The sequence below is a fragment of the Nuphar pumila genome, chromosome 12 (genome assembly GCF_984573655.1).
Source record: "Nuphar pumila chromosome 12, dmNupPumi1.hap1.1, whole genome shotgun sequence".
Lineage (NCBI taxonomy): Eukaryota > Viridiplantae > Streptophyta > Magnoliopsida > Nymphaeales > Nymphaeaceae > Nuphar > Nuphar pumila.
Window position 1 is genome coordinate 15,756,497 of NC_143260.1, and position 23,392 is coordinate 15,779,888.

Genomic DNA, 23,392 nt, shown 5'->3' on the forward strand with positions numbered 1-23,392 from the left:
GGTTTTGGGGTACCTGGACTGATCCAAGCTGGGGTCACACTGCTCATTAATGACCCAACCCGAATAAAGTCAGGCTGAGCCTGACCTGACAAATTATCAGGTTGGGCTTGGTCATTAGGATTGTACCCAAATCTATATATAGATTAAAAAACAAAATTTTAAACCACATTTCTCTCAATGGAATGCTATTGGGTCAGATCATATCAGACCCTAAGCCTGACCCATATAGATGGGGGGTTCTCAAAGGAGAGAATTGCGGGAGCTTCATCATCCTTTTATAGCACATTGGAGTGCTTTCACCTTCCTCTATTCTTCGATGTGTTCGTCTTTAATGCATGGGTTGAATGATCAATGTATACATCCTATTTATTAGTAGAGTACCATTAACTCTCTCTCTCTCTCTCTCTCTCTCTCTCTCTCTCTCTCTTAATATTTCCCTTTCTTTTGTGTAAAAGGAGGGACACTTCAGAAACTTGTTAGTCTCATATTGATAGCCAAAAACAAGAGGCTCATCCCACATCTATAAAAGGATGGGCATCTCCTCTATTTCCAAAAACAGAATGGCAATCTTATTTCTGATCTGACTCAAATGAACAGGCCGATCCAAACTCTGATTGGACGGGCATCAAAAAAATCCAATGCCCGAGTCTGATAAGACTCAGGCCGAATCCGAACTCGATAAGTCGGTTCGGGGTTTTGGCGGACTAGATACTAGGTCGGACCTTATGTGCCTTGGGTTGGGCCGACCTGATGGCCACCCCTACGCACACCCACACCCACACCCACACACATACACATGCACAAACACACGATTGACATGACTTGCCCGAGTGACCAAGTCAAGCTTGGCCAATCCGAATGGAAGTTTTGGGTTAACCAACCATGACTATATCTTCACATAAGTTTAACAGTTTATAGAAAAAAGATTCAGTGCCAAAAATATAAAGTTCAAGTTATATATCAAATGACAGTACCACAAACAATAACTAAGAGTTACAAAAAATGTAGAAAACCTGTCTCCTGTTTGTACAGAAAAAGCAGAAAAGAGGTGGTATCCCATGTGGTAAGCAGGGTCCTGTGTCAAGTTGAAGGACGAGGATCGAATCCTTCTGCCACATGGAGCGGCTGTTGTTCTGGTAGGGGTCCGCCTAACCCCAGCTTGCCTTTCAAAAAAAAAAGCAGAAAAGAAATTGAAGTTAATTCACTTTGAGACTTGAGATCATTCGCGCCCTCCATCAGCGCTGTGTTTGATCTATCAATTCATAGAGAGCCACATATAATTATAGTTATATTACTTTGAAATGATTATATTACAATAGAAAGCAAACTCCAATGTTATTAGCAGATTATGGAACCGAGAGCCCTACATTATCATGAGAAAGAGACTTTTTGCAGCTTTTGTCAGCCCAGCACAAGCCAGCAATTGAACTGATGAAATTCAGTCATTCTCTAATATGAAGACCATTTTCCAAGAAACCACTTAGATGTCACACCAAAATCATATCAACGCTATAAATAGAAAATTCAATCCAATAACTTTATGGTCCACGACGCTTGCGGAAACATAAGCAACCTTTTTGCTGATCAGGAGGGATCATGCCTCCCCCTTTAGAGGTATCAATAGCTTCTAACATCGCCACCACTTCATCCATCTCGGGCCGTTTATCAGAATTTGCATCCCAACACCTTCTCATCACGTTTGCCAAAGAGCTTGGGCAGCACCTTGGTATCTCCGGTCTCAAGTTCTGCAATTGAGAATAAAAAAAGATTTTCAATTAATTTTCCTGATGTCACATTCAAGAGGATTGCGAGGACACAAGAATAGATAGGTACCTGGCGCACAACTGCAGATGTCACTTCCGAAAAGCTAAGATCCGGATATGGCATGTCACAGCAATATATTTCCCACAAGCAGATGCCAAAACTGTAGACATCACACTTCCTATTATATGGGTTTCCATTGAGAACCTGCAATTCATATCAAAGACACTACCAAGTCACTGTGATTTGTATAAGAGACTGATTTGGGAACCACATAACATACGTAGAAGCTAAAGACCAATTTTCACAAGATTCCAAAAGTTAAGCACGAGAGAAGTCAATCTCATGTAGTCAAACTCATGTTGAAAGGATATCCTAGCTAATTTATCCCTTCCAAAGGAGGCTCTATATGATAAAGACATTCATGGCATGCACGAGGGTAAGCAAAATATAGGAGCTGATAATAATTCTAGTGTCAATCCATTTGGATAATAAACATATGGAACGGATTGAAAAAGACAACTACACAAACACATGAATACAACAAACATAGATGACAGAATGGAATTATTTCTCGTGATTTTAGAATATCATTTAATTATCCAGGGAAACTCCAAACAATCCATCTCTGTAGTAACCATAGAGTTGTACCAATTCTACATATATATCTAGTACTTTATCAAACTAAAAGCTGATATGCTCACAAAATCTTGTTTGGAAAATAGCATTACCAATCTAATAAAAGTTTAACACAATTTTGCTTTCTGTTAGGTGGACAAACATAAAGTAGATTGACAACTTTCGTTTTAAGCCTATACCTCTGGTGCCATGTAACCAAGTGTTCCAGTTTCACCAGTCATGTCATTTGGATTTTGAGCCTCAACACGTGCAACACCAAAATCAGCAATTTTCACAGTGCGTGTCTTGTCCAAAAGCATATTTTCTGTCTTCACATCTCTGTGAACAACCTTCTTCGAGTGAAGATAACTCAGCCTACACAAGAAAAATGTCTACAAGCTCGTCAGACTGAAGGGAATGCAAAAAACTTTCTTAAATATTTTATCCGGCATTCATAGACAACTATATATATTACAAGCAAACCAAAGCACATAAACACCCTATCACAGAATAAGCAAAATTTTCAAAAACACACTTAAATTATTAGTGATAGTCAAAAGCACACCTAAGTTTTCAAATTTGTTAAAAACACACCTAAACTTATGCTCAGTTAATCAAAACCATGATTCCATCCATTTAAGTTGGGTTATAACTAACCCAAGTTGAGTTTGTTGAATAAATTTATTAATTTACCCTCAAACTTTTTTTTCCTTTTGTTGAGCTTTTCCTCCATCTTCCTTTCCCACAGAAACTAAAGACCATTCTTCTCTCTCTCGCAATTGTGGAGTTTTAGTATATCCCATCAAGAATATTATTTTGCTCATACGTACTGCTGTTTCTCTTGTTGTTTTTGCTTGTGTGCCTTTCTTCTTTTCCCTGCAACTAATATTGCTTGTATGTATTCTAATTATGGTCTTGGATGGTGTCTTTGGCAATGACTGTGCAGAAACATTCATGTTTCTGTTTATGGTGAAAGAAAAGTGGTGAATATGGAGGTAAGCAGTAGGATTGCTTTGATTGTTGAGGGTTTCATATTGTTTAGAGTGTTGAACAAATTAAAGTTGTTCTCTAGATATAGATTATGTGGGGGCATCAGTTTTCCTACCCTTGTTGGGCTGTTGATCAGAGAGATTTGAACCGTTTTCTGATTGTTGGACTCTTGGGTTGAATGATCAAGCAATTTGGACAACAGAGACTTATAGAGTTTGGAATGGAGATTCAGTTTAGATGTAAGGTTTTAGTCGTGATTGGTAGCAGTCACAATCTCAATTAGGAAAAAAATCACCTCCAAGCAGATAAGGAATCATCAGGGTGAACCACAAGGATTTGGCGAGAATCATTGCTGTTTAGTGTTTCTCTAACACACTTTTTGAGGGCAAATTGGTCATTGTAATGCATATTTAACAGAAACTTTGACGGAAGTAAACTGTGGGTCTTTTAAATTAACCAGAAAATAGTTTAGGTGTGCTTTTAACAATCTTTAAAAGTTAGGTGTGTTTCTGATTATTGCTAATAATTTAGGTGCCTTTTTGAAAAATTCCCACAGAAAATAGTTTAGGCGTGCTTTTAACAATCTTTGGACCATTTCTCTTGTTGTTTTTGCTTTTGTGCCCTTCTTCTTTTCCCTGCAACTAATATTGCTTGTATGTATTCTAGTTATGGTCTTGGATGGTGTCTTTGGCAATGGATGTGCCGAATTTAGGTGCCTTTGAGGGCAAATTGGTCATTGTAATGCATATTTTTTGAGGGAAAATTGGTCATTGTAATGCATATTTTTTGAGGGAAAATTGGTCATTGTAATGCATATTTAACAGCAACTTTGACGGAAGTAAATTGTGGGTCTTTTAAATTAACCAGAAAATAGTTTAGAAGTGCTTTTAACAATCTTTAAAAGTTAGGTGTGTTTCTGATTATTGCTAATAATTTAGGTGCTTTTTTGAAAATTTCCCACAGAATAAATAGTAGCAGGTGATAAGCCTCACCCTCTTGCAATATCCAAGGCTATCTGGATAACAACTTTGAAAGCCAATTTCCTTCGATGATTTTTTATAAGAAATGTCTTAAGTGCACCCCCTGGAAGATATTCAACAACAACACAGCAAATATTACTTGGCATTCCCATATGGCCATTTTCTGATTGAATCTTCAGCTCCGATGTGCCCAAGGTAGCTCCAATGAACTGCAAATATCAATATAAAGCATTCTCGAAAAAACTACATGAAAGCAAGATATAGCCTAGCAGTGCATGTTTGATGAAACATTGACCAATTAACTTAATGTGAATATATTTAATAGAACTAGAACTAGCATCAGCACTTTTTGAGCTGACAAGGACCCAGATTATCAAAAAATGAGGAAGATGGAAATTCTTAAGGACATAGCAAACTGGGTAATACACACACATGTATCTATGTATGTACATATTTCTGTATTACAAAATAGTAAAATATCAATTTCAAAGTGACAGCAAAGAAACCACAATTAGTCCTACATACGTATAAGAACATGTCATGACACTGCCATTGACAATAAACATACCACAGCACCATGTATCTATGTATGTACATATTTCTGTATTACAAAATAGTAAAATATCAATTTCAAAGTGACAGCAAAGAAACCACAATTAGTCCTACATACGTATAAGAACATGTCATGACACTGCCATTGACAATAAACATACCACAGCACCTCTTGCATTTGGTCAAGTGCATATCTTTTATGAAATTCAGCCCTGATTTTGTATTTAATTTCTGATTCTTTTTTTGTGCATGGCTTATTTATAATGCAGCAGCTCCAATTCTCAAATCCACAAGTATCTACTCAGTAAAATTTTAACTCATTCTAAACTGTCACCTGGATACGGGTGCCGGTGTGGGTACGGGTACGGGTGCGGGTGCGGGTGCGGGTGCGGGTGCGGGTGCGGAGGGTACGACATGGCAGTTCCAAAAAATGTGGGTACGGGGATATGGCTAAATATATACTAAAATATATATATTATACATCTAAAATATATTTTTTTATATAATATATACTGAAAATATATATTATATATCTAAAATATATATTATATATCTAAAATATATATTATATATTGAAAATATATAATATAATATAATATAGGACATGGCAAATAAGGTGTCTAGGTACCAGTACCTGTGTCGACACGGATACCGCACCCTAAGTGCCGTGTCCCGGTTACATAGCCTACCCCAGAGATATCACTTGAGAAGTATCAAAGATCTTGTTTGGACATGTAAACAGGTCAGGCTCAGATGAGATATAACTGGATGTAGGCTAATCAGATTCACAGTCGGGAGGAGAAAGCCCTTAATCTGGATCTAGTTAACTATTTATCCTAAATTCCTAATCAGATGTGCAATATATGTAACTAAAGTCGGATCATTTAGATTTAGAAACACTTTCAGACTTTGGATGTAAAATACTAAAACAAAATCCAGTTCTGATTATTAATTGGATATGACTCCCATATCAGATCTGACTAGACAGATTCAGGTCTGACCCAATATCCTGTTAAAATATATGTAATTCATATATATGTATATGTTTATATAGATATATATATATGTATTATCTAAAATACCCGATAGGGGTATTTTAGTCATTTCACAAGTACCCGATAGGGGTACTTGTTTCTTTTCTTTATTTTTTGTAAATTCTTTTTTCTGTTTTTACTTTTTATTTTTTATATTTTTGCCCACCTAAAAGGGGCCCCACCATGGAGTCGATGGGGCCCCCAACGGTCACATTTGTGACCGTTGGGGGCTCCCAACGACTCCATGGGAGCCCCTAGGTGGCTCTTCTTTTAAGGCCATAAGGCCACTCCTCCTCTCCTTCTTTTTGTGTATAAATAGGGGTGAACCCCTCTTGTATTTTCCACTCTTGAGAGTTCTCTCTCTTTTCAATAATAGACATTTATATTTTTATGTTGTGTTGTCTCTTGTGGGTTTGGGTGTTAGCCCTTTTGTTTGTTCGTTAGTGGATATTGTAAGTGCTTAATGCACTCTTTGCTTTTCCGCATATTTCATTACATATCCAACCCAAACCCAAACTGTTGACATCCTTAATCTTGGTTTGCATAGAAATGTGCAATTACCAAATTACAGTGAAATAGACACATGTTAATAAAAAAAATTACTATAAATTTTAGATAGAATAAGATTCCTGTAATTTCACTTGAGAAATATAAATGCCTAGAGTAGGGATGGCAGTGAACCGGGGGAAAGCGGGGCCCCGCCTCGTCCCGTTTGGACCGGGGATGAAGGGTATGAAACGGGGATGGAGGCGGGGACGAAGGTTAAAATCCATCCCCGTCCGGGGATGGACGTGCACTTTTCCCCGCCCCGTCCCCGCCTCATCCCCGCCCCAACCCCGCCCCGACCACTTTTCCCTGCAATATCCCCGCCCTGCCCCGCCTCATCCCCGTTTGAACCGGGGATGGAGGACATGAAACGGGGATGAAGGCGGGGTGGAGGATAAAATCCATCCCCGCCGGGGATGGAGGCGGGGGTGGAGGATAAAATCTTGAGGCGGGGCGGGGGTGGAGACCTTGTCCCCCGCCCCGCCCCACTGTCATCCCTAGCCTAGAGAACGGAAGAGAAAAAAAAAGTTGTCAAGTTGCTTAACTGGCCCAATTTGATCAATCAGTGAATTCATCACTGTTGGAAAATATACAATACCAAGAAACTTTTTTTCTTTCTTTTATTCTTTTTAGTTGGAAACGTTGAAAACAAGGGGTCTGAGATAAAGATATTGGCTATGAAACTTAAAGATCTTAGAAGAGAAGAAAGAAGCAGGTTCTAGGTACAAACTAAGAGCTTCCTAGTTATCCTAACAGAAAATATCCCTATTCAAGGGATATGTCTATACCAATGTTGTATGTTGTTAAGACTAGTCGACTATTAGTTAGTTTCAATGTTTTATCTTTAAAGTTATTATTTATTCTTAAAGGATAGTTCTTTGGAATTTTACAAATAATGAGGGACCTCTTTGTAATTTGTTTATTAGGCTAAACCTCTATTTAAACAAGAGGTGTTTAGCCCTAAAAGGTGATTACGATTTTTTCTTTTCAGCTGCTCTCTCTCTCTCTCTTTCTCTCTCTCTCTCAGTTCCTGTGCAGTATTGGGTTCTCCACATGGTATCAGAGCTGAAGGTCGTGGGAGCGTAAACCAAAGTTTGATCTGCGACAGAAGAAAAAAATGTGTGTGCTCTACCTTCTTTAATTTGGGTGGCATAGATCTGATAACAGATCTATTGTCTGACAAGAGTCAAGACATAGATCTGTAATCAGATCCATAGAGCTCGGCAACATCGCTGTCATCTGGACTGTATATCGTTAACCGTGATGCCTTCATGAGCTGTGATTTTATCAAGTGGACCTGGACTCAGTCGTGAATCTGAAGCAAATCTTATAATGTTAATCCTGGATCTGGATGAGAAAAGAAATTTCTGATTATTATGGTGGAACACTTCGATCGATCTGAGGTTGCTGTGAATGGAGTATCGCAACTTTTTTTTCTGTACCGTGAGCAGTCTTCATCGGAACTATGTTGCCGTGAATGGGGTATCGCTTGGTTCAATATTTTATCTGTCGTGAATCCTGTACCATGAGCAGTCTGCATTAGAACTGAGCTTCTAACATAGTTGTGATTAAATACACAATTTTTTTTTTGTCATGATCAGAGATGGCATGGAGTTTTTTTTGGTTGCTCCTGTAGAGGAGGTTGGAATGGTTCAGATCTGATGTAGTGTTTCTTCAAAATATCGTGGGGTGTCGTAGCTTATGCAGTGTGTCGAACTTACTGTGGGTTCGTAACATATTCAGATTCAATCTGATAAGTTTTTTTTTATTTTTTTTGGTCGTACATTGCAGCAGTGTTATCATTTCCTGCATAAGCTTTCTTCATTATGGCTGAAACTCAGAATGTTGATTAACAGACTGAATCTACCGGGGAATATAAGGCTTTTGCGAATCCTTTTTCTTATGGGTCTTCGGTGAAATTAAATGAAACTAACTATGTCAGGTAGTCTCGAACCTTTATGATGTTGGTATCTGGACATCGTAGAAAACATATTTTGCTGGAAATTGAACCGAGTGATAAAGTGGGAAAATATGTTACTTGGGATGAAGATAATGACATTGTTATGTTATGGATCATGAATAGTGTTGAACCTCATATTGCAGACAGTCTAATCTATTATAATACAGCTAAACAGATGTGGGATAATCTTCGAGATACTTACTCTCAGAAAACAAATGTGAGCTATATTCTGCAAGTGAAACAAGAAATATATAATTTGCAGTAGGGAGATCAAACATTGGCCCAGTATTATGCATCTGTTAAAGTTGCCTTTGAAAGGCTTAATGCTCACAGGCCTCTGTGTTGTTCAAAGCATAAGGATCATCAAGAACAAACCATGGTTGCTCGGTTCCTCACAAGGCTATCTTCCGAATTCTCGGTTGCTAAAGTCCAAATGTTAACTGGATCTGATGTACCTACTCTAGCTTATGCATACAATCGCTGGAACAGACTTGTTTTTTCTCTCCCACAATCTCATCCTATATTCCAGACATTTGCCTTAGTTGTTCCTTCTGGTTATGGTCGTGAAAATACTCTGAACATTAGAGGACGTGGTCGTGGAAGAGGTGTGGGAGGTAGAGGTAAACTTCAATGCACTTTTTATGGAAAATCCGAGCACTTAGAAGACCGTTGCTAGGATAAACATGAACGGCCTTCCTTTCCTGCATCGAGGCCTAATCCTCCAAAAGCTAATGTTACAAAACTAGAGGTAGCAAATGCAAATGAAGCCTCGTCTCCCAGTGACTGCATTTCCATGAGTCATGCTGAATATGAAGAACTGGTTGTTCTTCGTCCTTCAAGCTCCTCCTCTCCTGTAGCCGGTGTGGACTATGCAACAGGGAACCATCTTCATCTCAATGATAGTAAGTGGATTATTTACTCAGGTGCATCCAGACATCTATATGAAAATTCTCATTAATTTTCATATCTAAAGGATATTACTACTCATCGGGGAGTCTCATTAGCAGATGGAAGCTCTTCTCCGGTAGTTGGTCAGGGAAATGTTTCTATATCTTCCTCCTTGCATTTGAAAAATGTTCTTCATGCTCCTTCATTTCCTCAAAGTTTACTTTCAGTGAGTTGTCTTACAAAAGAGCTAAACTGTAGAGTGATATTTGATCCTGTTGGTTGTCATTTTCAGGATTTGCTAACGGGGAAGAAGATTGGTGGAGGCTCTGAAGAAAATGGAGTCTACTACTTACATCATCCAGTAGGGCACAGTTTTGCTGCAGTCGACTATTCCTCGAGTCATGTTCAGTGGCATCGTCGTCTTGGTCATCCGTCATTGTCAAAGCTTTGTCATGTCATTCCTCAAATTCCGTCTACTACTTCATTTCAGTGTGAAGCATGTCAATTGGGCAAGCATCATCGGAGTTCGTTCCATTCTAGTCAGAGTCAGTCCAGCCATAAGGTCTTTGAACTTCTTTATGCGGATATATGGGGTCCTAGTAAGATTCCTACTAGGACTCAGTGTCGATATTATCTTGTTATTGTTGATGATTTTTCTAAGTTGTCCTGAGTATTTCTAATAAAAGAAAGATCTGAAGTTCCTAGTATTATTAAGTCACTGATTCTTGAAATAAAAACTCAGTTTGAATGATAATACGCTTGAGTTCAAAACAAAAGCCTTGTTGCAATTTTATCAAGACAATGGCATTCAACCTCAAACCTCATGTGCCTATACTTCCCAACAAAATGGGGTGGCTGAACGAAAACACAGGCATCTTCTTGATGTAGCACGTACCCTTATGATTCAATCCAATGTTCCTGCTTCCTATTGGGGTGATGTTGTTATCACAACCTGTTATCTGATCAACCGTATGCCTTCATCATCCGTGGATTACAAAATTCCTTTGCACATCCTGAATCCCAATGCTCCTCTTTTCTCTTTCTCGCCCAAAGTTTTTGGGTGTATTTGCTTTGTGCATAAACTTGGACCTGACCGTGATAAATTAGCAGCTCAAGCAATTAAATGTATTTTTATAGGTTATCCAAAGAACCAAAAGGGCTATCGATGTTATGACCCTATTTCTCATCGGGAGTATGTCAGTGCGGATGTATCTTTCCTGGAGTTCGTTCCATATTATTCTCATACTAGATCTCAGATGCAAGCTGATCTAAATGACTCATTTCCCCTTCATATTCCTCCTTTTCCTTTGGAATCTGTACCTCCATTACTGGGTCCTACTCTACCTTCCTCACGGTTTCACAATCCCCCATTGGTATATGTACGTAGAGCTCCACCTCATCCTGAGCCTTCTCCTTCTTCTTCTCCCGAGGTAAGTATTCCTGATGACAGTGATCATCTTGTTGATGATAACAGGCCAATAGCTCTACGTAAGGGGACACGACAATGTACCTTATATCCTATATCTCATTTTGTGTCCGATACCAGCTTTTATTTTCGCCTTATCTACTGAAACTATTCCTTTGAACTATCAACAAGCAGAGCTTGATAGTAGATGGAAGCAGGCAATGCAAGAGGAAATGGATGCCTTATTGTCTCAACAGATGTGGGACCTGGTTAATCCCCTAGTGGATGCTGACATTGTTGGATGTAAATGGGTATATACCATTAAGTACCACTCAGATGGTTTTATTGAAAAATACAAGGCCAGATTAGTAGAAAAAGGGTATACTCAGACATATGGTGTTGATTTCTTTGAAACTTTCTCTTTTGTCGCACGAATGGGTACCATCCGTCTAGTTCTCTCTGTAGTTGTTCACCATGGACGGTGTCTGTGTCAACTAGATGTGAAAAATGCATTTTTATATAGGGATCTGTCAGAAATAGTATACATGCAGCAACCTCCTGGGTTTGAGGTTGAGGGGGAGTGTCAGAAGGTGTGCAGGTTGAAGAAGGCGATATATGGTCTGAAACAAAGTCCTCGTGCATGGTTTCAAAAGTTGTTTGACGTGATGTCAAAGTTTGGCTTTAAGCGGTCAGCGTCAGATCACATATTATTTATCATGAAAACTAACTCGGGTCTAGTTATTATGGTGGTATATGTGGATGACATCATCCTTACAGGCGATGATATGAACGATATTGCAGCTACAAAGGCTCATCTTCAAAAGCATTTTGTTACAAAAGATCTTGGTCCTCTTAGATACTTTCTGGGCATAGAAGCTGCCAGAAGCAGTGAAGGCTTGGTTTTGTCTCAACGTAAGTATGTTCTTGATTTATTAAAAGAAATAGGAATGTTGGAAGCCAAACCAGCAAATATTCCCATGGATCGCAAAGTTCAATTGTTAGAAGAAGGGTCGAAACCTGTGGATAGCAAAAGTTATCGCTCAATAGTAGGGAAGCTACTATATGTGACTGTGACTAGACCGGATATTGCTTTAGTAGTAAGCAAGATTAGCCAGTTTATGGAAAATCCGAATGAAGTACACTGAAATGCTGCAATGATGATTCTCAGGTACTTAAAATCTTCCCCTGGAAAAGGGTTATTATTTAAGAAAGGGGGAACCCTGGAGATAGTCGCCTACTCTGATGTTGGTTATGCTGGATCTGTTAAGGATAGAAAATCTATCACTGGATTTTGTGTGTTTATGGGGGGTAATTTAATTTCATGGAGAAGTAAGAAGCAAACCGTGGTAGTTAGGTCGAGTGTCGAATCAGAATATAGGGCTATGGCCCAAACAGCAGCTGAATTGATGTGGGTTCGAAATGTATTAAATGATCTTCAAGTGAAGGTCTCATCTCCTATGGTGATGATGTGTGATAACAAGGCAGCTACATATATAGTAAATAATCCTGTGTTTCATGAGAGGACAAAACATATTGAAGTTGACTGCCACTATGTAAGAGATATGGTTCAAGCTGAACATATCTCTACCAAGCATTTGAACTCGGAGGATCAAGTTGCAGATATATTTACAAAGCCTATTGCTAGGCCCAGTTTCTCAAAATGTTGCAGCAAGCTGAGCATGATCGATATCTATGCTCCAGCTTGAGGGGGAGTGTTAAGACTAGTTGACTATTAGTTAGTTTCAATGTTTTTATCTTTAAAGTTATTATTTATTTTTAAAGAATAGTTCTTTAGAATTTTACAAATAATGAGGGACCTCTTTGTAATTTGTTTATTAGGTTAAACCTCTATTTAAACAAGAGGTGTTTAGCCCTAAAAGGTGATTACGATTTTTCTTCTCAACTGCTCTCTCTCTCTCTCTCTTTCTCTCTTAATTCCTATGCAGTATTGGGTTTCTCCACATATGTATCGTACCGTATCAGACGATACAATATGATATGAATCGTTACTATGAAGAATATCGATATGATACGATATCCACTTGTATCACGATACGAGTGCATATCATATCTGAATCATATATATCGTACGATATAGAGTGTATTGTATGATATAGGATCAGCACACTTAAAAAAAGGTCGAATCATAATTTTTCAGTTTTAGGTTTTTAAGACCTCTTGAGGGCCAACTCCCTCATTTGTGTAGAAGCCATTAGAGAGATATTCATGCACCCTAGGACTTGTGAGAGAGATTTGGGGCCAATATGTGCACAAAGAAGAGGGCTTTTGCGGTTTGTTAAAATAAAAGTTTTTTTCCACCATTTTTTCACTCAAGTGGTTTAAGGTAAAAAAATATTTATTATGAGTAAAATTACAAAGCTACCCTCCAAAAACAATTCACAAAAAATAAATATTTATATCAAGATAGAAATCAGGCTCCACTCTCCTCCAACAAAGATGGCATCAGATGACCTGGCATGGCAATGGGGCACTCAGGTAATGAGTGAAAACCGATTGAAAATAGAGTCTAACTATTGTTATAATACTTTTGTTTATGTAATATGAAAATACGAGTCATGTAGCATGTTCTTACTTGCAACATATTTAATATTTTGCATTATTCTTGTGAGATAGATGATGTTTAATGATATCTTATGCAGCTCATAGAGATATGCATGTTTCATATGTGATTTTATAGTTGTATTTTGTGCAATTCATCATTACTTCATGTGTTATACTTTTTTTAGAATTTTTGCTAGTTTTTTCTGATTTTTTTAGATTTTTTTACATTTTTTATTAAAAATTTGTGATTTTTTATTAAAAAATTATGATTTTTTTATTAAAAATTTATGATTTTTTACGATACAATGTGTATCTTATTTTGGGCCCGACCGATACAAGTAACGATACGATACTTACAACCTTGCTCCCAATGACTCTTTTATCAAGGGCATTTCAAAGATAGTAATGCCCTTGACAAAAAGAAGAAAAGAAAAAAGTAAAACTACCTAAAGTGCCCCTAATGAACACGACTATTTACAAAAAGTAAAAAGACCAAAATACCCTAATGGGTAACCTATTACATTATTATGAGTACATATATATATACTTCGACAGTGTTAAGATGTATATATACATACATATATATACACAATCTATATATGTATGCACATATAGGTATATATATAGTAGAATGTATTTAGGATAAAAGTGTATATTTCTTTCTTTCTTTTTCTTTTTATTTTTGTATTTTTTAATGCCCTCTGAAGGGAATTTTTGTCATTTAGTTGGGCTAGCTAACTAGTCGTTAGAGCTATGTAACAGCTAGTTCTAGCCGTTAGGATGCTCTAACGGCTAGCTCTCCTCTCTCTTTTGTATATAAATGGGACTAAGTCCCTTGTAAATGTATGCATTGTTTGTGCATTTGATTTATTAATAAAATATTATTTTTGAGAGTGTTAGTGTGCTCTTTTTGGCCCTAAGTGGCTCTTGTGCTTGTACCCATAGTTGCTTGTTTTTGTGCCTCTTGTGAGGTGTGTGGGCTCTTTTCTTATTTCATTATATGTCTATCATATGCAATGATATCTTTTACCATACATTATTGCCATTTCAGGTAGCAAACAATCATAGTTATATGGATAAAGCTAGGAATCAAGGCAAGAAAAGCAGAACATTGATCAAAACAACATTAAAATGACTCAGTCATGCTGCCATTAATATTCCTTCAAGAACTATACTAGAGCCCTAACTTAAGGGTTATAACTTTTGCATGTTCCATCTGTCATTCCACCCCACTTACGTTGGCCAACAGCAAAAGGTTAGATATGATTTGTCCGGTGGTCTTTTTGTAGCACAGAATCAAAAAATATTGCAAGACTCAATTTCATATTGTCTAGCGCATGGCTGGAAGATAGTAACGAGGGCATTGTAATGTAGCACCTATAGCAATCCTTTAGAACACTTGGATAAATGGGATAAGGAAAGAAACATGCAACAATGTGGAAATGGTGGCAGAAGCAATATGGTTGGATTGATGGTTAGGGAAGTCATTACTATATCTCCATATTCATTGTATATTAATACAAGAGCATTTAAGTGGCTTAATAATCTTTTGGAACAAAATTAGAACAGGCCCTAGTCGTCTCAAAAACATAACAATTCTTACTCTGGGCCTCTCAGTTCTTACTCAAAGCCACTTCTGCTGGACGCATCTTTCAAAACGGAAAATTTGGGAATCACTAAAAGTAGCCTGTTGACTCTAAATAGAGAGTGTTCACTCTAGATAAAAACTGAGTTTATGGAAATAATTAAAAAAGTAAGAAAATAATTTGAACCTCCTTCCCACTAAAAGTAGCCTGTTGACTCTAAATAGAGAGTGTTCACTCTAGATAAAAACTGAGTTTAGGGAAATAATTTAAAAAGTAAGAAAATAATTTAAACCTCCTTCCCACAACAAATTTGAATTCCTAAGTACTAAAGCAAACTAGATTAATCATATACTTAGAGTGGTCGTACGCTGACTTCGGAAAATGTGTAAAGGTCCAGACAAAACTTGTGGTTCAGCCATGTATGCAGAGCCAGAAGGACAGTCAAAGAATTATCAAAAAGGTTGATATGACTCCCAGAGAAGTACATGACTTTACAGGTGGCATCACAAGATTGCCGCAAACTCTTATAATTTGACATTGTAGTTAGGCAATCAGTTTCCACATATTCATGATTCTGTGATATTACAACCAAAGGGTAGTGCATGAATCATGTCTAGCTTGAAGCTTATATATTTTTCTGAATGACTGGGTTGCACTAATGCTAGACAACAAGGATACTGAAACCTATGCTATAATAATCAAGAATGAAACATTTAACTGAGCTGACAAAAGACAGATTTCAAGACCTAATGAAACCAAATGGCAGATCTGTCCTTTAGTATACCAGTCCCAATCATGTGAACAGTGTAATTGTGTAACAAATGTTAATGAGAACTTATTGAAGGAGAGGAAGAGAACTCAAACAACCCCTAATTTGTTCAGTTCATAAGATGTCATAGTCTTAATAACAAAAATGTTAAGGATATTATTGAAGAATAAAAGATAACAGAAACAATATAAGTATGACATTAAAAATCAAAAGGTAAATAAATTCATGATGCAATAAGCTAAAGCACATTTACGCTATTTAATATAAACCAAGAACTACAACTTTCTGACATTCTAATGATTGTTTGTTTGTTTGTTTGTCATCACATAATTGCTAAAGAAGATGCATATACAAAAACATGTTGGGCATACATCAGGATACTTGATAGTGGTTCCATGTGCATGTTAGACGTCAATTTAATGGTAAATGTTCCATGACAGTTCTCTTAACGAATTTCATGATTCTTCCAGTGCTTCCGAATGAAATTCAGCAGGACATGTAAATTAGCATGCAATATATCTTCCATCTAAAAGTGTTATATTTAAACACAAAAACAACTATGATACTGCTATAAGCTTTCCAATTTAGGTTTCCCATTCTCTGTATTGAAATAATTTCTTGTTTATAATAGGCATTGTTTTGATTAGTTTATAATTAACTATATTAGATTTGGTTCACTCATCAATGGACATTGTTGTTGGGATGGACGATCTCCACTTCTATCTGTAAATACTCCAAGGTGAAATCTAAACTGTCCTAAATTTTTCATCACATTTATTATGGATGAACAACTGCATTTGTATTACTAAATGTTGTGAATGACTGATCATTATAATGTTATTTATTTATTAAATGATAATGATCTTACCTTTTTTGACCTCAGTGCATGAACAGAGAGTTGTTGGCCACAGACTTAACGAACCTATCTCTTCAATGTATTATGAAATGACAAAACTGCTTGTTTTGAGCCATACATTGACCAACTAAGCTCACAAACTTCAGACGGTTTGATCTCCAGGTTGGAAAAAGAACGGAACAAGCTAATTTGATGACAAAAAACCCAAGATATTCATGCACCCTTCTGAGGTTCTCAAGACCAAAAGAAGAAGAGTAGGGGTGTCAATGGGTCAGGTTTGTTTCGGACCCAGGTGGAACCAAACTCAGACCTGATTTGAGATGATGGTACTCGGGTTCAATCAAACCCACATTAAGAGAGACCATACCCGGATCCTATAAGGATTACCCGAACCATACCAGGTAAAATAATATTTTTTATCTTTTTTACATTGAAAATTTGTGGATCTTAGTCGAAAAACGAGTCTGGTATTTCAATCATTTCATACTTGTAATAGGATTGGCCTAGTAGGGGCTGTACTGTAATTTTGTTTTTTAAATTTTAGTTTTTTTTTCTTTTGTTTGAATCTTGGAGCCATTGGGCTAGTCCCAACAGCTATATTTCTAGTCATTGGGGCTAGTCCAATGACTAGTTGGACTAGCCCTTGTAGCTCCCCTTTGTCTATTTAAAGGGGGTTCTTCTCCATTGTATGACAATGCTTTTTTAAGCATTTTAAGTGTGAAATACAAAATTATATTTTTTTATATTTGTTCTCTTGTGAGTTCTTCTTTGTAAGAGTGTATTTGGTCCATAAGGGGCTTATCCGTATTTGTGATCTCTTGTAGCCCTTAGTGGCATTCTCTTGCATTTCTCTTGATTCACTACAATTATACACTACGGAATTTAATTTTTCTATATCTTACAACTAGAAAATGCAGTCCTAATTCGTTCGAGTTACAAAGTTGACCCGCTGACTCACAAGTCAAGGGTCGGGCGATCCGAATCCGAGTCATGAGTTTGCCAACTATGCTCTTATTTATCACCAAACCATGACCCTATAGGGTTTGGTACAGGTCAAGTTCAGGTCAAACCTGACCCATTGACACCCTTAAAGAAGAGTGCTTACTTTTCCAAAGTTGCCCACACACGGGTAAAAAGAAAGCCTATCAGCTACTTATAACATGATTCCTGACTCTACATCAAGAACATGGTTTAAACTCATCAGCTATGATACATTGATTGTTCAATTGCAGATGAGATGGGATAACAATTCCTAGTGCTGTTTAAGCCTAGTATCTGAAGAATTATCCATCAAACTTATTTGTTTAGTTGGTGTGTGCATGTGAGTGCTTGTGTATGGATTTTCTACTTAGTTGCTGCACAAACAAGATAACATGGATCTTTTTACTTTCATACAGGTCAATTTTGACAAATTGTAATTCGTTCACAATCATTCTGACAGGAGCATGATGGATGTGTTATAATCATTGCTAAGACCTGAAAAAACAAGCGTCACTTGGATTTTGTATCATTTCCAAGTCATGTGCAGGAGGAACACTATCTCTATTAGATGCTGCAGGAATGCAATGTTACAGCACTCTACTGTTTATTGAGGAATTCTCCAATTAATAGTTTATTGTACTTACATTACAAGTCCTAGTGGAATAAACTAAAATGAGATGGTGTATTTTGTAGTTTCAATTTTAAGGCAGTGATTACTAGAAATGGTTCCAAATGAACACTGTAGAAAACCTAGTTTCTTTTTAAATCATGATTTCATGAAGAATGAGTATAAGCATGGAAACATATTGAATGAGCCAGGAGTAATACAAAAACTACAACCTACAAGACAAAGGTAAATCTTGATATCCAATAGCCACTGTTGGACATAACGAAACTTGTTTCTCATCACAAATAGGCAGATACAAACTTTTGAAATCCAGCAACCTTATGCACCGTATGTGTTTTACATTTCTTGTCTTACCCACTTTCATCTTTTGAACAATAGAGCTATTAAAGATATAAGGTCCAAAAACACTATATTCATGAAAGAGACATGAACTTTTAATAATTGTGTAGCTTCTTGATGTTAAACTGTTCCATTTTCTGCTTCCATTCCCAAATCAGATTTAGTTTCTCCCAAGTGATTCCAAACATGTACAGGTGGGAAGTAGATCTGCCACATAGTCAACATGCATGCACACACTGAAGTTTTCCACCTCCAAAACATGAGCTGTTTGGTATTCTACATCAAGCATCCAAATGCTTCTAAAGCAGCGTGAAAGATTAAAAGAAATTTGCTGCAAACCCAATTCCTTCCCTATCCATGAACACCCCAAAATCACATGTATGCAGGCACAAACAATCAGAAGGCATGCATATGCATATATCCCATGCAAAAACACACAAAAAAACATACAAATCTAAAAATCAATGTCTGATATGCACCAAAATTTTGCAATTAAAAAAAATATGTTTTCATTGAAATAAATTCATCCAAAGGCATGTTTTCTAGTAAACAATTAAACCAGAATATCAAACCAAGCAACCAATTTCAAGCAATGCAAAATTATTTGTAACAAATAATTCACATTGCACCTAAAAATCTATCCAAAAACATTAACAAAAAAACCAAGAGTCATCGATTAAATGAACTAAATTCAACATTGATACTGGCGGTCAATGGTGGTTGTTGCTGGACGAGGGAAGAGAGAAAAAGGTACATGCAACACTGATGGTGGTTAATTGTAGTCTATGTAACAGGGATTCGGCTAGCAGGGTGCCGCACCCGCGTCGACACGACTCGACGCGGGTGCAGGTGCAGGTGCGGTCAACCCGACCCTGGGTGCGTTGACCGCACCCAGGGTCATTTCGATCCATTTTTTTGGATTTTTTTTTTAAATTGCCCTATGAAATGGGCTGCGGAATTTAAAAAAAATCTTGGGGGGGGGGGGGGGGGAGGGGGCACTGCCCCCCTATAACCCCCCGCCAGGGGCAGCCCCCCCACCCACTGACCGCGCCGGGGGGAACCCCCGGACCCTCCTTTATATATATATATATATATATATATATATATATATATATATATATATATATATATATATACATTTTTGCCCCTGCCGCACCTGGGTTTTTTGGAAGTGCCGAATCCCCGCACCCGCACCCATGTGACATAGATTGTAGTTATTGATAATTGTGAGGAAGATAGAGGAAGGAAAGAACATTAGTCGATTGTGGTTATTATTGATGGCGAGGAAGAGAGTGGAAGGAAGGAACAAGTTGATGGAAATTGTTGCCAGATGAGAGAGAAAGAGAGAGAGGAACGGGGTAATAGCAAAGATGATGGTCAGTGGTGGTCAATGGTGGTTGTTACCAGATGAGAGGTGGTGGTGATGGCTAGTGTAAACTGGACAAGAGATGGTGGTTGCTTGCAAACTAGGGACAGCAATGGTGATAATGGAGAAGCTCAACTTTAGAGCTAGATAAAGTTTTTCTAGAAAAAGTAGTCAGACCTCATGAGTTCCAGCTAGCTTCCCTCGAGAAATCTGTCTAAAAAGACAAATTTCTCTCTGGACAAAAATTTCATGGTTGATGGCATTTGGAAAAAGTAGCAGGCTGAACCTAAATGTGGAGAAACTTCCTCTGCCTTACTACTTTCTCTGGGCAATCCAATGGTCACTTATCACACAAACCATTTTCAGAAACAGACCTGAGCATTTTCATGGTATAGGGAGGTAAACCAACAAAAAGGAACCAGTAAAGTTAAACAATTTTGCTTTCCATAGACCTCAGATATTTCTACTTTTTTACATGCGAAGAGCAGCCTGCATGTTTGTTTCTTCCTTCTCTAAAGGATCACTAAAGGAATAGTATTGCAATTCACAGGAATATGGCATCTTCAGGACATAATCATATGGCAATCTTGCAGTTGTTCCAAAATTAAGACACAGACATCAATTAGAAATGTTACCTTTGTTACATTGGGATGATCAAGCTTGTGCCAGACAGCTACTTCTTGGGTAAATGCTGCTCGGAGAGATGCTATTTCGGCCTCTGTCCTACTCCCTTCTTCTCCCCAGTCAAGCAGCTTAACTAAAAACCAACAAAGTTAAATGTTATTGAAACTTTGCACGATATGGAGATATTAGATTCTGTTTGACAAAAAGTTCAATGTAGTAAATGAGATATTTGGCCTTTAAAAAGATAAGTACATAAAACAAATCCTAAGGTAAAATGCTGGATATGAATGATAACTACATATGACACAGTTCTTAGCAACTCACAAAAAGTAGAACGGGGCATTTGAATAAAAAATAATCAATAATGCAAGAATATAAAGCTAAAAAAAGTCCATAATACGGTTGTTAAAAGGAATAGGCAATGGGGTTCAAATACATCCCACTAAGCCACACAACTGCTCTGAAAGAGAATCAAAACTTCCTATATTGTTGATTCACCACACTGGTATTAGATCATGGATTTTGGCACAAAAAAAGTGGTGCTACATATCTCGTTTTTACTAACTCTATTGTCAAAAGACTCAAAACTAGTATCAAGTGAACCAAAACAATAGCACTAGAAAAATCTGCAATTCATCATTATCTCTAAGTTTTGTCCAATCTACATGAGCTGGCTCTGCAGTCCTAAGATAAAACTGGGTTAGTATATGATATTTCATGTGCCATCTAGATGTGTTTATCATTGCTTATTTACTACATGAGCTGGCTCTGCAGTCCTAAGATAAAACTGGGTTAGTATATGATATTTCATGTGCCATCTAGATGTGTTTATCATTGCTTATTTACTAACAACCATGCTTTGGATAGAATCAATGTAACCAGAAAATCATCTTCAATGCAAATAATATGAGCCATTGATTCTTTATCACTCCAAAAAAAAATATAGACATGAAAAACGTCTAATCCAATACATCTGCTAAGTAAGCTATATAGAATACATCTGTAAGTTCAGATTAAGCAAATACCCAAACTTTGCCCGTTGAAGCTGTTTAGGAGATAAGACTTTTTAGGACCATCCTAAACAGTCCTAACAGCTTCAAAGACCAAAGTTCTAGGTGTTTGCTTAATCTAAACTTACAGATATATTCTCAATAGTTTACTTAGCAGGAAACATGTATTAGATTAGACATTTTTCATGTTTAGATGTGTTTTTAGAGCAATAAAAATATATAACTCATATTGCACTAAAAATCGATTTCTCATTTAATTAATTTGATCAAAAGCATGGTCTTTAGTAAATATGCAATGACAAAACACATCTACAGGTTTGGATTAAGTAAAAAGCACTTCCAACTATGTTTTCTAGAAGTGTTCAAGATCTTAGGACACATAATTGGTTTCGAGCTACTAACTGCCAGTATATATCAGAAAATCATGGAAAACTTTCTTGTTTGCAAGGACCCCGCCACCAAATGCTAAATATAACCGTACAGATGTGTTTAACATGGTCTTTTTACTATGTTGGTAGACTTTAATTACATCTAATATACCACAAGATTCAATTTCTAGATGATAAAAAATCGGCCGCTCACGATTCATAAAGAAAATGATGGCTTAAAAATAGCCCTAAGCATCATGTTGGCATCAACTTTAAAGCATAAAAATACTACATAGAAGATGATAAACATGATCATACAGTGAGGTTTTTCTCTTGGGGATTAGATATATGTAAATCAAGTCTGTGTACCAGCATAAGTTATGGTGGTTCAGTACCACAATAGAGATATATGAGAGAGAGAGAGAGACCTGCAACATCCTGCCCATCATAGATTCCCTTATGAACGGTACCGAAGGTTCCCCTAGCAATGACACTCTTGATGATGAGCTTATCTGGATCGATCTCCCAATCCTCCTTGGGCTTCTCGGCCGCATTCTTCGCTTCCTTGGGCTTCTCGCCCGCACCCTTTTCCATCGTCCATGCCCTGCTCAGATGCCTCTCCAACTGCGCATCCAATTCCTTCAGATCAATCTGATCCGCCCTCACAAACCCATCCCCTTCCTTCATCATTCTTTCCCTCACCTCACCCAAAACGGAATACCCAATAAGCCCAATATACAAAAACCCCAAAAAAGAAAAGATCAGTGAGAAGATGGGATTATCTAAGAACGGCTGTTGGGTACTCTTCTTCTTCTTCTTCTTCCTTTCTACCCTTACCGCTGCAATGCTATTGCACCATCTATCCATGTGGGCACATGGATGGCATGAGCATAACGTGTGCCCTCTGACCCACACATCTCTCTCTCTCTCTCTCTCTCTCTCTCTCTCTCTCTCTCTCTCTCTTTCTTCTTTTGCTTTTGTTCTTAATAACGCGGAGTCTATCTTTCTCGTGTCCCACGGTCAAATGTACTTTTTTTCACACTCTCAGATTTGGCAGTATCTGTTACTATGTTGTAGATTTTAATGGTTGGTTTGGATGTCCCTCCGACGGTGAAGAGGGAGATGTCAAGACGTATAAGGGACACATCTTTTTTTACCCGTCTTTTATATGCATGTATGTGCACCGTTAATGTAAGCATGAGGTCATCGTCATCATCGTCGTTTCTTGTATGACATGCAATTGGTATGGTCATGCCGTCATGGTTTGTGGGTAAAGTAGTCGTCCAACGTGTTGAAGTTGGAGAATCTTGCCCCCGTTTGCATGCATGCATGCATGACATCATCTTGAAGTCAATTGGGTGTGTGTAATCTTTTGACTCATTGAGTCAAGCTAAGATTGATCTAAGGCGTCAAGGTTAGCCCCATGATTTAGAACACATTGAGATTTAGAATCACGTGGGAGTCTCATGTGATTTTGAACCTCAAGCAAATTAGAAATTGACTCTCAAATAAGATTTACTTTCTCACAGCATAACTTTTTATGTTAGGCTGCTTATACAAATCAGATTC

The 23,392-nt window shown here is 37.5% G+C and overlaps 1 protein-coding gene across 2 annotated transcripts; it reads right to left on the minus strand.

Annotated features, from left to right (window-relative positions):
- Window positions 1–861: 861 nt before the first annotated feature.
- LOC149820115 (serine/threonine-protein kinase 52-like) lies at window positions 862–22,747 on the minus strand. Of its 2 annotated transcripts, XM_089982533.1 has the most exons (7): window positions 22,252–22,747; window positions 20,457–20,578; window positions 4,362–4,558; window positions 2,580–2,754; window positions 1,834–1,968; window positions 1,574–1,745; window positions 862–1,163 (listed from the first exon to the last, which is right to left on the minus strand). In XM_089982533.1, the coding sequence occupies exons 1-7, from the start codon at window positions 22,688–22,690 to the stop codon at window positions 1,081–1,083; spliced, it is 1,323 nt and encodes a 440-aa protein (XP_089838659.1). In that variant the 5' UTR covers window positions 22,691–22,747; the 3' UTR covers window positions 862–1,080. The 2 variants fall into 2 exon arrangements, with proteins under 2 accessions (XP_089838659.1, XP_089838660.1); XM_089982534.1 differs by lacking the exon at window positions 862–1,163 and having other exon boundaries at window positions 1,260–1,745.
- Window positions 22,748–23,392: the final 645 nt, after the last annotated feature.